The 13,200-nt window shown below is 42.2% G+C and overlaps 1 protein-coding gene across 3 annotated transcripts; it reads right to left on the bottom strand.

Annotated features, from left to right (window-relative positions):
* Nucleotides 1–370: 370 nt before the first annotated feature.
* On the bottom strand, nucleotides 371–5,903 carry efcab14 (EF-hand calcium binding domain 14). Of its 3 annotated transcripts, none has more exons than XM_042706387.1 (10): nucleotides 4,909–5,903; nucleotides 4,614–4,762; nucleotides 4,224–4,369; nucleotides 3,655–3,753; nucleotides 3,402–3,512; nucleotides 2,987–3,073; nucleotides 2,723–2,890; nucleotides 2,504–2,612; nucleotides 2,278–2,391; nucleotides 371–1,958 (listed from the first exon to the last, which is right to left on the bottom strand). In XM_042706387.1, the coding sequence occupies exons 1-10, from the start codon at nucleotides 5,085–5,087 to the stop codon at nucleotides 1,780–1,782; spliced, it is 1,341 nt and encodes a 446-aa protein (XP_042562321.1). In that variant the 5' UTR covers nucleotides 5,088–5,903; the 3' UTR covers nucleotides 371–1,779. The 3 variants fall into 3 exon arrangements, with proteins under 3 accessions (XP_042562321.1, XP_042562323.1, XP_042562322.1); XM_042706389.1 differs by having other exon boundaries at nucleotides 2,296–2,391; XM_042706388.1 differs by having other exon boundaries at nucleotides 4,614–4,759.
* Nucleotides 5,904–13,200: the final 7,297 nt, after the last annotated feature.

Here is a 13,200-nt window from a genome sequence, read left to right as displayed (position 1 = left end):
ATCTCAAGTGTCACGTAATCCAGATCACCAGCAAATTCATTACAACTTTATACATAGGACGTATCTCACCCGTCAGATTGCACCACATGATTGCCCTCCTGCCAGGGTTTTTTGGAACAAAGTTGCATCCAAATTATCTACCTTGACTGATGTTACAGTGCCTGTTTTGAATGACTTAAAACTGTCTAAAATCCAAAAGCCTGCCATTTTCTTGTCACCTTGTCTTTCTGGACACTTATATGGACTTCCCATTTACATTTTATACGTATGTTTTTAGTTATTCTGTTTTGCTTTTTTACTCTCCCTGTATAAACTCATTGTTATAAAAAATAAAAACATTTGATCACAAAAAAAAGAAGGATACTCTAAATGATAATTCCAAAGTGCTTTATTATAAAGTAGCCATTTATTCATGTTACATTATACGCAACATGCAAAGCTTAGGATAATTTGTTACAATTTACAATGTTTATAGTATTTTATACATAACTGTATCCCCTTCCCTCCCACCCACGGAGAAATTACCCCACAACAAGTTTTGTTTGTACATAAATTCTACCATATTTACACATTCAGAAAGATGTGGCGAGGTGAATGGCATGATCAAGTGTAATACAATCACATTCTCATGTGTGCACAATAGAATGACTGAGAATCGGATACATTGTGATCAGTGTTTGTCTCACTACCTGTTATAAACTCATTCCAGCAAATGATCATACTACCGTAAGAAAATGTAATTGGGAAATGGACAGAATATTTTCATTTTAATCAGAAACTTAACGGAAATAGTTTAAAAGTTTATATATTAGGGGTGTGCACAGATAATAAAATATCCAGACAACCATTTACAGCGTAACTATTTGAATATTGATATCCCTATTGAGATATTATGTACATGCACAGGATCATGGGAAGTGAAAAATTGCAAATAATAGTTGACACTGTTGGACACTCAAATATAGTCAGTATGCACACCCCTATTATTAACTTAATTTTAGCTTGAACTAGTAACAAAGAAAATACTTGTGCCTCTAGCCCTTAGCATCTCAGAAACAGCAGTAGTTTTCAGAGTTTACAAATGAAAAGACTAAATTAAATTAAGGAAGTCTGGATCTGTTTCTGTCTGGTATGGTGATATGAAAACAAGATGGACTGGAAATATGTTTACCATCTGTTATGTGAATTGTGTAAGAAATAACTGGCATTTAAGAAAATAATTATTTTGACTAAGACACAATTAAACACTTCCAAAACATAAAATAAAATATGCCTTCATTAAAAAGGTGCAGTATTTAGTTTTTGTTGTCAAAAATTGAAAATGTATGTGTACTTACATCAATGGTCTATTTCTAAGGTAAAAAATGAAGAGCGATTCCCCAACATTCCATGGATCATGTATCTTCCAGGTGCATAGGAGTATTGGGAAACCGTCATCATATCTTCAGAATTACTTCATTGCAAGTCTAAAATAAAATATTAGATTTTTGACAACAAAAAAAAAAAAAAAAAAAACACCTTTATTGTTGTAAAAACTGACATTGTAAACTTATCTGAAATAGTAAAATTTTAACACATCAACCATAAAAGTTGACCATGGGATCCACGTGGCTTACAGCCGAGGAGTGTCTGTGTGATGAGTGAGTGCCATGGTCCAGACGTCAACAACTTCAATACTCATAAAAACAAAGGGGGAAAATGCAGCAAAATCACGTGAGGCATCAAGTGACATGACTTAAACCCCTCACCCACTCCACTCCTTCCTTTGGAAGGCATTCCTCACAGTGCTGCCGCGGCCCGCAGCTCAGCCAGAGAGTACCTGTGGTCCCCGTTCAAATCGTAGGGTTTGAGAAGATGGGTTGCTGGCGTGTCTGCACCAAAGAACTCCTGCAGGTCCCTGTAGGACACCCCGGGAGAGTCATGGTTCAAGCCCACGTGCTGGAAGAAGGTCTCGAGGCCTGAAAATAGAAGTTCGGAATGTGATCATTGCACAGCTGCACTGCACCCGTCACATGTCATCACTGACTGTGACCCTTGTGGAGGAAAACCTCCCTACAACACTGACAGGGTACAGCACTAATCTGCAGGAATATACAAAACTATCGCAGCTGATCCGTAGAGTACAGACAAAAATTATACAAAAATTGCCTGACAAGGTTCTTCGGCTATACTAAGCCATGATGTTTAATGGACCAGCACCTTCTTTGTGCTGCCAAGAGGTAAATGGCATCATGGTTGTTGTGCAGTGTTGAAAACAGGAAAAAAATAAAAACTTACCTTCAACAGAAAATATACCTGGAAGAGTGCTTTTCTCCCCTCTCTCAGAACGTTTTTGACGGAGAAATCTTGGTCGCCTGGTTGGCTTTGGCTTTGAGTTTGATTGAGAGGGGCCTGGAGGAAAGGCAAAAAAAACAGACAGCTCACATGAGTGATGCCCTGCTCAACCAGCTGTGCAGGTATATGGGTCAAAAGCCCCAGAACATGAAGTATTCCCTATTCGTACCAGAGGTTCCAGAAGTGGGTGGTTCTAAATCCCTGATGCTGCCACCACCAGCTGTGGTCATCTGGTCATCTTCAATAGTTCCACCCTGGTCCGTTGTCACCAGGGACTCCTGGGCATCAGGAGCATGGCATTTTTACCACAAAATATGATCGTTTCAATATCATTTTAGAGAAAACAACAAAGTTCTCTTCAGTTAAAACACTTGAAATGGCTACTCACATCTGCCTTCACTTGCATGAAAGGCGACTGCGACTCCAGGGAAGACACTCTTCCGGTCAGATTTGAGAAAGTGGATTGCAGACCGTGTATCCTATTGGCAGCCCAAGACTGGTGAAGTGTTTGAGTGACGTTTAATTCACCGAAACACTGCTGGAGGTACACCATCTCCTACAGAAAGAAAACCAATGCAGTTATGACAGATCTGTTGAGCTATTTGACCTGACACACCAGGTGTTTTTCATTGGTGATCTTTGTCCTTCTTACCTGTTTCAAAGCACCACACAAGCTGCTGTTTACTCCTTTTTCTGAAAGGGAATCCTGTTTGGCACTGGATTTTCCATCACTGCCATTCTGTTCCACAACAGAGAAAAAAGAATACATCAAAACATAACATTTAGATGAAGGTGATGTTAACTTGGCTTTAGATGTAACAAAATCATAACCACACTGACAAACACACTAAGCACATTCAGTGCTTAAACGAATCAGTTGTATTCAACTTGCTGTACCTTGAGATCTATAATTACATTACTTATCAACTCCGAATATAACAAACAGTAAGAAACTCAGTAGCACAACGTAAACTAGAACAGTTAATTTAATAAATATCCCAAGCAAAAAAAGCTATTATATCTACTTTGTACACATCGCATCAGCTGGATGAAAAGATGAATAATACCATTAGTTTCTTTTGATTGTCCACTTCTTTCCTCTGGTCCTCTACAATGGTCTGTATCGTTTTGACATCATGCTGCACGCTTGTCAGTGTGCTCCCAATCGTTGCAACACTCTGAAAAACAACATCATCCACATTCAAAGAGTACCAAAATCATACTGATGGTGGTATTCTGTTACACCGTTAACAGACAGAGATGAGCCTCTAAAGTAAAGGTGAAACCCATCTGTACACTGAAGATCGGGTTTAAATGTACCTTTTGCAACTCTTCAACTGTGGTTGGAAGACTAATCAAATCTGCTGCAGACTTGATGTTTGCTTTCAGGTGGTTGACGGCAGAGTCCAGCATACTTATCTGCAAGAGAACACTCAAGATTTACAACTTTTGTGAGATGCCCTTCTCTAGGAAGGTTTGTATTCCCCCCTGATAAATGTCCTATGAAAAGGCACCATGCAGTCAAAATGAATTAAAGTAATACATATGACTGAATAAAGACTGAATGGAGGTGCACTCACATTCAGGAACAAATCTAGAGAGAGACCTTTCTAAATTAAGTCATTCTATCTGTGCTAAAAAAACACTTCCCAGCCCATGTTTTTTGGGGGATACATTTCACTTTCCTCCTCTGACTTGCTATCCACATACTTTGCTTCGATACATCACGCATGCAATGTGCATGTAGGAATACAGAATACAAGGGCATAGGGCTTGTGGGATCCAAATTGATGGTTTGAAGGGCCGTTTTTATCAATTACATCACAGCCAAGAAATGCGCTCCAAACAACTCTGTCTGGAGTACACCTTTACAGGCAAGTTAGTTTTACCTTTTTGTAGATCTCTGTGAGATTGGACCACAGTTTATCCAAGCCCTTGTCACCACTCTGCAGATCCTCAAGCTTCTTCTGTTTGGACTTCAAATCTTCACTCAACTTTGGAATTTCGTGAGATGACATTTTTTGACTGGAATCCACTGGAAGGTAAATGCATTTTGACGGTCACTTCAGGGTGAAGACTTGTTCATCCCGTACCAAATTCTTTAATAGCAGCAACTTGACTGACTGGTAATTGATGACTTTTAGAAAAGTGCTAAAGCTGCGGAACCTGCGGCATGTTAGCATGGTGTTCAATAAATCGGTACCTTTATCTCAGCTATGACACAATGAGACATCAGACAAATAACACAAATGACCACGGCCCGCTTAGTAATTGCATACTTGTATGAATCTTCTCCTTCAAGTTGTCCAGATCGTCTTTCAGGGCTATCTGCATCCATATCAATCCAGCACAGGCAATCACGCAAGCAGCCAGGATAATAAACACGCACAGCGGGTAGCAGACGTTGCAACACTGTGCGTAACTTCTTCTTTTGGAAGGGGGAAAGACATTAAAAAGTAGTGATAAGATATGCTGTTTGCCGATATAAACAAGCGCTACTTAACACGATTATAAGATCTCTACTACGCCAATCAAATGAAATGAGAGTTACATGTCGATTATGAAAAGACTTACTTTCCAAAGGCACTCAGACCGCTGAGGTTGTTGAAGTCATCATCATCTGAACTTGTTTCGGATTCCGAATCTGGAGGCTCGGTTCTCAGAAGTCTATGACCGGATCCTTTCTTTGTCTTCTTCCTCTTGCTGTCCCCACTCAGTCCAATAAGAGCATTGAGCTCCTTCCTCTTCTTCATTTTCTTTTGGGGTGTCAGCGCTCCGGCTGAGCCCGCTTTAAATCCTACTAAATCCAACGTTTTGTCCAGTTTTACGGCTACACCCGTAAGTTAGCTAGACAGCTAGCCAATAGTGTACACATCAACAGATCCTTAACGAATTGACATGTAGTGAGCTAGCTAGAGGACTAGCTACCTGTTCTGGAGGTTGTAGCCTTTTACAACGCCACTATGGGGTTAAATATGCGAAGACAAACTGAAAGGTCAGTTAGCCAGTTTAGTGTCAGTTAGAAATGTGGTTGGTTAACGTTAATGCCTAGGTTAATTTCCCACTAACGTTAACGTCAGATGAGGACGTAATGGAAGATTAGCTTACTAGCCGGCTAGCTAGCTGTATATACCCAGTGTGAGTGAAACAGATTCTGTTTTCAACAGGACCTAACGTTACTGAGTTAAACAAGCTACAACATTATACTTGGTCATTAAAGACTGACTGAAGACTATCAGCTCAAGAAAAAAATATATATTCAGGACAATTTACAACCGCTACAATTAAATAACTGAAGCTAACCTCCTTGCTATAACCATGTAGCAATCACACTTATTCAACTTTGGCTAACATGACCTCGAAGTAGCGACATATGGCGATGCTCTTGTCAGCGTTTTTCCTACTCAAATAGGCCGATATGATATTATCCATGAAATGGCAATGTTAAGCCATAATTCGCTTCACCGGATAGGTGTACGACGTAGATCTATTGAGAGCCTCCTGTCAAGAAGTAGTCACGGCGCTGAAACAGCGAAACCTCTCGGAGACGCAGAGTGCCCCCCCCCCTTTAATCTCTTGTTTATGCGAACAGCCGACCACACATTCTAACAAACGTAACTCCTATTGGTCTACGTGCCACTGTGATTTTCCATTGGATACGAAACTATTTCATAGTTCGAATTATGCTGAAAGAACAGCAAACTCGTTACAATACCAACACATTTTGCAGATCTAATGCATGTGGCCCGTGGAAATACAGAGAAACATGTTGTATCCTTAAAGTAAGGCAACATACCATGCGATGTCAAAACATTTTAAAACTACGTTATATAGTGTGGGGCTCTTTCCGTGTATATTTGCAGTTTTGTTTAATTGTATGACAGTTAGAGGATAGACATTTGTACCATCATCCATTTTGCCTACATCCCACATTTCGCTGGCACACACTCCCAACAGATATAAACTAAAGCAACATGCAAATGTCAATCCTAGCAGTCGGGATTGTTTTTCTAAAATTCTTAAATCAACTGACATCATTACATAACAAGCGTTTTTGTTATGACATCAGAGTTTGAATGTGAATATCCTTTTTTGTAGAAGTTGTTCTTATGGACTATTATCAGTTCAGTTCATTACTGGGACATAAAAAAATATAAAATTTGGCCATTGTCTTTGCTCAATGGAACCATTCAAGAGGTCTTAATCCAACTAGGACGTGTGTACATTTTCAATGCCATTTAATGACTTAGAGTCATTTAATTATTTTCCAATAATAGGCATTTTGTTAATAGCCTAACTGTATTGTCCCTTAGGAATTTAGACTCCCACGCCACTATTCAATACACACAAATAAACGCGGTCATTATTACTAACCACAGCGTGTTCAGCTCTAGTGTTCAGAATAGCTCCATCACCGTCAGTGCATTCAGTGTTGCAACCTCATCTCAGCGTGCACCATGCTGTGCAGACTCTCCTCCTGCTGACTGGCACCCAGGCCTGTGTGGCACGCCCTCAGCTATGCTCACGCTGGGCCTCTTAGAGGGTCTCCCTTTATCTCTCATCACCCAGAATATGTCAGCGTGCTCTAGAGGCAATTTCTCCCCAGACCCTCACGGGTCCTGCTTTTGACATTTAAGCTTTTGAGGGATTGGAGGGGAAACACAAAGCTCCAGGCTTCAGCAAAGCCCCACAGCAGGACTCTTCAGTTCAAAGTGGTCGAGATGTTTCATCTATTTTGTTGGGATTTTCCGTTTGTTTCATTCCGGGTTAAGACAAGAAGGGTGACACAGTAACACACTGACTCTCTCCCATCCATGACATTAGACAGCGCATGGGGGGCTTTGTCAGCCAGTGAATCTGATTCAAATGAAACACTTGTTTTCACACTTTGTTCACAACAGGGGCCTTCTCAGCCTCATCAAGAGTGATGGTTGCTAAATGTATGCTTGTGTTCACGTTTCTTTTTTTATTTGCCAGTGTGAAAAGTAAATATATCTTGTCGCCTGATATAGGAGACACCAGACTGCTAATTGGTTGCAAAAGACATCATGGGTTATTTGATTCTAGATTGTGTTAGATGCAGGGTAGAAGCTTTAGTTTCTAGAATGTAGTGACAATTCATTACAAATCATTTATAATGTAGCGAGGGAAAAAGGAAGCAGCTGGTCTTTGGCGTATTACCGTTTATTGGTGAACACAACATTCAGTCAGACTGACACAGAAGGGTGGAATTGCTCAGGGTGTCTAATCTTTACATGACACACTAGGTAAGGGTGGACAATATGCTACACAGACCAAGAACTACACACACGCAAACTCAAAGTAATAACAAAAATACATGCTAACACTATCAGAAGCAGCGAAACACAAGTACATTAGACACAGAAATTAACATTAACATTCTCACTAACATACATGCACAGCATTATGGAGCTTCAGTTGTCAAGCGTGAAGGGACAGGTGGCACAATCTCAGTCACTGTGCCCCCGTTTGGACGAGCCACGGTGAAGAACCATCGCTCAGTTGGCCATGCCCTATACACGTCTGACAGTGCTCATCAACTTAGGAGAAACACCCTTCTTCCAATCAGGACAATGGACCCACACCTGGTCTCTGGGCGTGAAGTCCTCTCCTCGGCAGCGGGTGTTGCATGCCGACTTCTCATGCTCATGCACCTCATGCAACCGTTCATGCAGGTTGCAGTAATAGTCCAGCCCTGACTTGCCCTTCACCTCCGGCTCCCCTCACCGCTGCCACTTTCACTGGATCAGTGGACATACCTGTGGCGCTGATAACATGGCCCAGGGTGCAGATGCAGACGAGTTAGGAGCGTGGTGTGGAACGCTTAATTTAGGTTAGCCAGGGAGATCATCTGAGTAGACTACACAGCGGCTGCGAGGGACACCAGCCAGGACTTTCTCTATCAGGCCCTCACAGGTAGTTGGTCCATTGCAGAGCCCAAACAGAAGCACTCTGAACTGGTGTCAACTCCACCTGCCAGTACCCACTGTGGAGATCAAGAGAGCTAAACCAGTGGGAACCTGCGATGTAGTCAAGGGCATTGTCAGTGTGTGGCAGTGGGAAGGAGTCTTTGCGAGTCACATTGTTGAAGTGGCAGGTGTCATCAAAAAAGCGGCAGGTGTCAGTCTTCTTCTTGACCAGGACAGCGGGAGCACCCCAGAGACAACTGCTGGGTTCAACGATGCCTACTTCCACCATCTCTTAAATCTTCTGCTCAGCTGCTGTCCACTTCGCTAAGGGCAGCCGCTGGGGGTGAAGGTGGATGGGATGTACATCTCCCGTGTGGATGTCGACCAGGATGTCGACCTGGACCAGGCTGGTGGGTGTGCAGTCTTTGTCTCTGGCCGCGAAGATGTCAGATGTCTCTGGCTAGCCTCCATTCTCTCACAGCTCCACTGGAACAGGTCATTGACAGCCTGTGCGGTCTCAGCTCTTGGCAATGGTCTCGATGCAGTGGGCTCTGTCTCAGGTAGCGGTGATGGTACAAGGACCCTCTGGACTGGCGGTGGTGCGGCAGCAGCTCCCCTCTGCATGCGCCAACCTCGGCAGTGGCGGCATGAAGGATTCTCCGGAGCGGACAACAGCGGTGTGATGGGTTCGGTCTCAGCTGGTGGTGGTGCAGCGGCAGCTCCCCTCGGCTTGGGACAACCTTTGCGGTGGCAATGGCATGACAGCCTCTCTGGAGCGGGCAGCACCAGGGTGACAGGCTCTGCCTCAGCGGGCAGTGATGGTGCAGGGACCCTATGGACTGGTGATGCCGACATGGCAGCCCCTCAGCATCGTCAGCAAACAACTGTTCACTAAACCAGTGCTGGAGTGCCCTCGCAGTGGCTGGCCAGCCTGTCCCCTCCACCAGACGAAGGTCCACCAATGTTTGAAGCATCTTGTCCTCCAAGGTTATAGGTGAAAATTCACCCTAGTTACCTCAGGACTCCGGAGAAATAGGCCTAGAGAGTTTTCAACTTCAGATGACACCTTCCTTCTCAACCACCAGGCGAAGGAGGTGTACAGCGTTCTTACTTAAAACCTTAAGCGTTTCCAAAACGAACGGTACCCTTCCATTTATCCCTTTTCCTTTACAGGGTACAGGAAGGTGAACAGGAATATAACATTTAGCCTTGAGCACTCCAAGAACATGAAAACTACAGACAGGAGTCTCTCTAACTCTAGCAATTCGTTCAACACACGAGGCATACAGGAAAAAGTCCTTCCACAACTGTTTGTTCCCCTTTCCACCCCGCTGCAAACATGCAAAAAGTTTGTCTCAACCCCAAGAAAAACTATACTAGCGTGCACGCACAACACACAAACAAACAATATACTCACAAACAGCTCGGAGCCACCCCCTATAGTTCAATTCAATTCCTTCACTCTCGGCTCTCCTCGCTGGCAGGCCCTGGCCTCCTTCCAATTCAAGTTGGAGGTCTTTAGAAAACTGAGTCTCGTACTCCTCCGTATTGTCCGGTCCTGATGATTAGCCCAGCGTGGAGAGCCGATGAGGTTGTTGGAATCCCGGTCACGAGCCCCCAAATATGATAGGTGAAAATTCACCCTAGTTACCTCAGGACTCCGGAGCTGCATATAAGTATATTTATTAGACAAACAACAACAACAATTGCAATCGGGCTCACTCCCAGCACAAGGCTGAAGGTGAAGCAATATTAAACACATCGCACAAGGTTTATATAGACAGAAGTTTAGCGTTCAGCAGGGAAAACCACGTGGTGGATTTCTGACGTCCGAGGCACGGATGGAAGTTTTGCACAAGGTCGGAAGAAGCACAGTTCGACCCTTCTTATCACCTCTGGTCTAAACATGCTCTTGTACATATGCAGACTAAGTGGCACCTAATATTCTAAGTTACACACACGCAGAAACACAGAAAAGCCATGTTCCTGCTTACATAAGTACATGATTCATATAAGGTAATTAATAATACAAGGCACTTGATTATTATATTCTTAAGTCATTAACAGTGTTTGGAAATTATCTCCATCACAAGGCAAGTGTGACCTGGACTCCTGTCTCCTCAGATGACCAGCTGTTGAAGCTCACTGCGAGCTGCATTTGTACCAGGTAGGTGTCGAACAGCCCCTCTCCACTGCAGTGAGGTAGCTTCATCGTCCTCGTCCATACTGAAGGGTAGAATCGTTAAAGGACAGTCAGGGAATCTCTCTCTAATCAGACAGGGAATTACACATAGGCAATTACATATAACATACAGATTCAAATTAATAACAGAAATACATGCTAACATGATCACGAACAGGGAAACACTAGAACATTTTAAAACAGAACATTAGACATAATACCACTGCATTATGGTGCGAAACCACGTCACACTCATACACGGAATGGCACAACCCACTACACTGCACACTACAATAGATACTCTGATAATGGCCATTAACTTGGAAAAAAAAGCAAAAAAAACTAACTGTCAGTGTACACACTGAATCCACAAACCACGAAAAAGCAAATTCTGAATATTATAAATGCATCAAATGTGGTCCCTCCCAATGCCTTCAAAAAAATGGATCAGCCCAAACCGATCAATGTGCTGCCCACAGTAGTTGGGAGCTCCTTCCTTAACCGTGCAGTACAACTTACCTAACGAATAAAGGCAGGGCTGAGACCTAGTTGTTGGGAAGGCAACTGCAATAAGTTGAAATCACGGTTGTGGACCCATTCCAGGACAGTCCTAGCTGCAAGGCCTGGGGCGTAATCCTGGTGGAAAATCCATTCAGAGATGGATGCCCTGCTGCCACAGAGTAAGTAAGACAGCAGGAACCAGGATTCTTAAGATCAGTCAATGTTTGCCCAGTTCTCTAGGGCCCAGTGTTTTAGTTCTTTAGCCTGCTGCTGTTTTCTGTTTTCTGCTGAAAGAAGTGGAACTCTGTAAGGTCATCAGCTGCCGTATGGTTCATGTGTCAAGTAACAACTAGCTTTGCACTTTTTTATTAGTGCTTTGATTCCAGTGTCTTGTATGTACTGTATGTTTTCAACAACTGTGTAGTGCAAGCTAGCTCAGTGATCTTTGAATGATGGTGTGCTTTTGATGTAAACCTAGACAGGAAAGGATCTGGACAATGCTGCTGCTGTACACTGTGTGAGAAATATAATATTTGACTTACCATGTGTGTACAGATGATACATATTGTAAGCTATAGTAAATGTGTTGCTGTTATTGCTGCATACAACGCTTTCTTCAGGTCACGTGTGGTCCGTCTGAAAACACATGTCCCTTAGTGGTGATGATACAAGAGACATGGCAAATACACTCTGACCTCAATCCTGTTTAAGTAAATGGAATCATCCAACGTGTAAAATGGCTGATAAAAGAGGACATATATTATTATTTCTGTCATTAGGAAGACGTTCCTATGAAAACAATGAGTTCAAATCCTTACAAAATCTGACATTATGAGACAACAAAAGCTGTAATAAGGTTGAATTCCATCACTTAGATCCACATTTTGGCAGTATCTATTTGGTCTCAATTATGACCAAAAAAGTAAAACCTTGCACTAGGGGGCAATGTTCTCACATATCACTTTGTAACCTTTCCTCCATTTTGACTGGTGTGGAATTCCAAAGGCTATATTACTTGAAAAACATACACCGCACATTAAATGTAGTATTGGAGGTGACATAGAACAATTATATTTGAAACCATTATCTTTAAGTGTCGTAGCTTTAGCGCGTTGGTCTGAATTACATAACACTGGATAGATCTTTGAAAAAGGCCATGAAGTTAAATAGGGTCAAAACATTCAGCACAGTCTATGTTCACTACGTCTGAATGTTTAAATTGCAGGTCTTTTTGTGCCCTTGTCTTTTACTAATTTTGTTCCTTTTATAAACACACAAACATACACACACACACGTACACACATACACATGCGTGCGCACACACACACACACACACATACACACACACACATGCACAAATTAAATGCAGCTATATTTTAATGCAGAATTATTTTTTATATTTCCACACAAAGCCCTGGCATATCATTGATCATATCAGAATATTAAATGACAAGCCATTTTGTGTAAATGTCCACATTCTAAAATATATTTAACATTGTAATGTATAAAATATTGGAGAGATGTTTTACTTTTTGACATTGATTCACGAAATTAATAAATGCAAATCCTCAAGTAAAGTCTCACTATTCATTTTTTATTCTAGCATAACTTAAGTTATATCAAATGTATTAGTATTTAAAATCTCATAATGTATAAAGTCATTAACATTCCCTCTTGGATGAATTAAATGACGTTGAGTAATCAATGTACTTTGAAATACCAAATAAATGGAACATTAAGCATTGCCTACAAGAAGAAAATCACTAAGTAAATGCAGTGTCCCATGCACTTCCTCTGATCTGGAAAGCACGATTTCCAGGAGAAAAAAAATAAATCTGTTTTTGATTTTTGGTCTGCAGTTTTCATGTTCTGATGAGCTGTTTCAGATGCAAATCGACATGTACGTTGAGCGGATTAATTCACCTGACGCACATATCAAACTCAATTACCCCATATCTCACCAAGTGAAGAGCTAAGACAGGCTCTGTGCCTCAGACCCCTTCCCCAAGGCAAAGATCGGGTTGAGAACTCAACAAACCAGATGGACACTCTGAATGAGGGGTGTGGACCAACCAGCCCGTGATTGTGCTGCCGTTGTTTGTAGATTGCTTTCAATGCACCACAGGGAGATATTTGCTATTCATCTGATGGAGGCACAGTAATAGAGGGCACATTAGAGACTGTAAAGTCTTCCATTGGGAAATATCCTCTGATCCAGGCAAGCCCCCAGCCAGCACTCAGAGTTAGTTCGCT

Source organism: Clupea harengus, unplaced genomic scaffold (assembly GCF_900700415.2).
Source record: "Clupea harengus unplaced genomic scaffold, Ch_v2.0.2, whole genome shotgun sequence".
NCBI classification, from domain to species: Eukaryota; Metazoa; Chordata; class Actinopteri; order Clupeiformes; family Clupeidae; genus Clupea; species Clupea harengus.
This window is presented reverse-complemented; position numbering and strand designations above follow the sequence as displayed.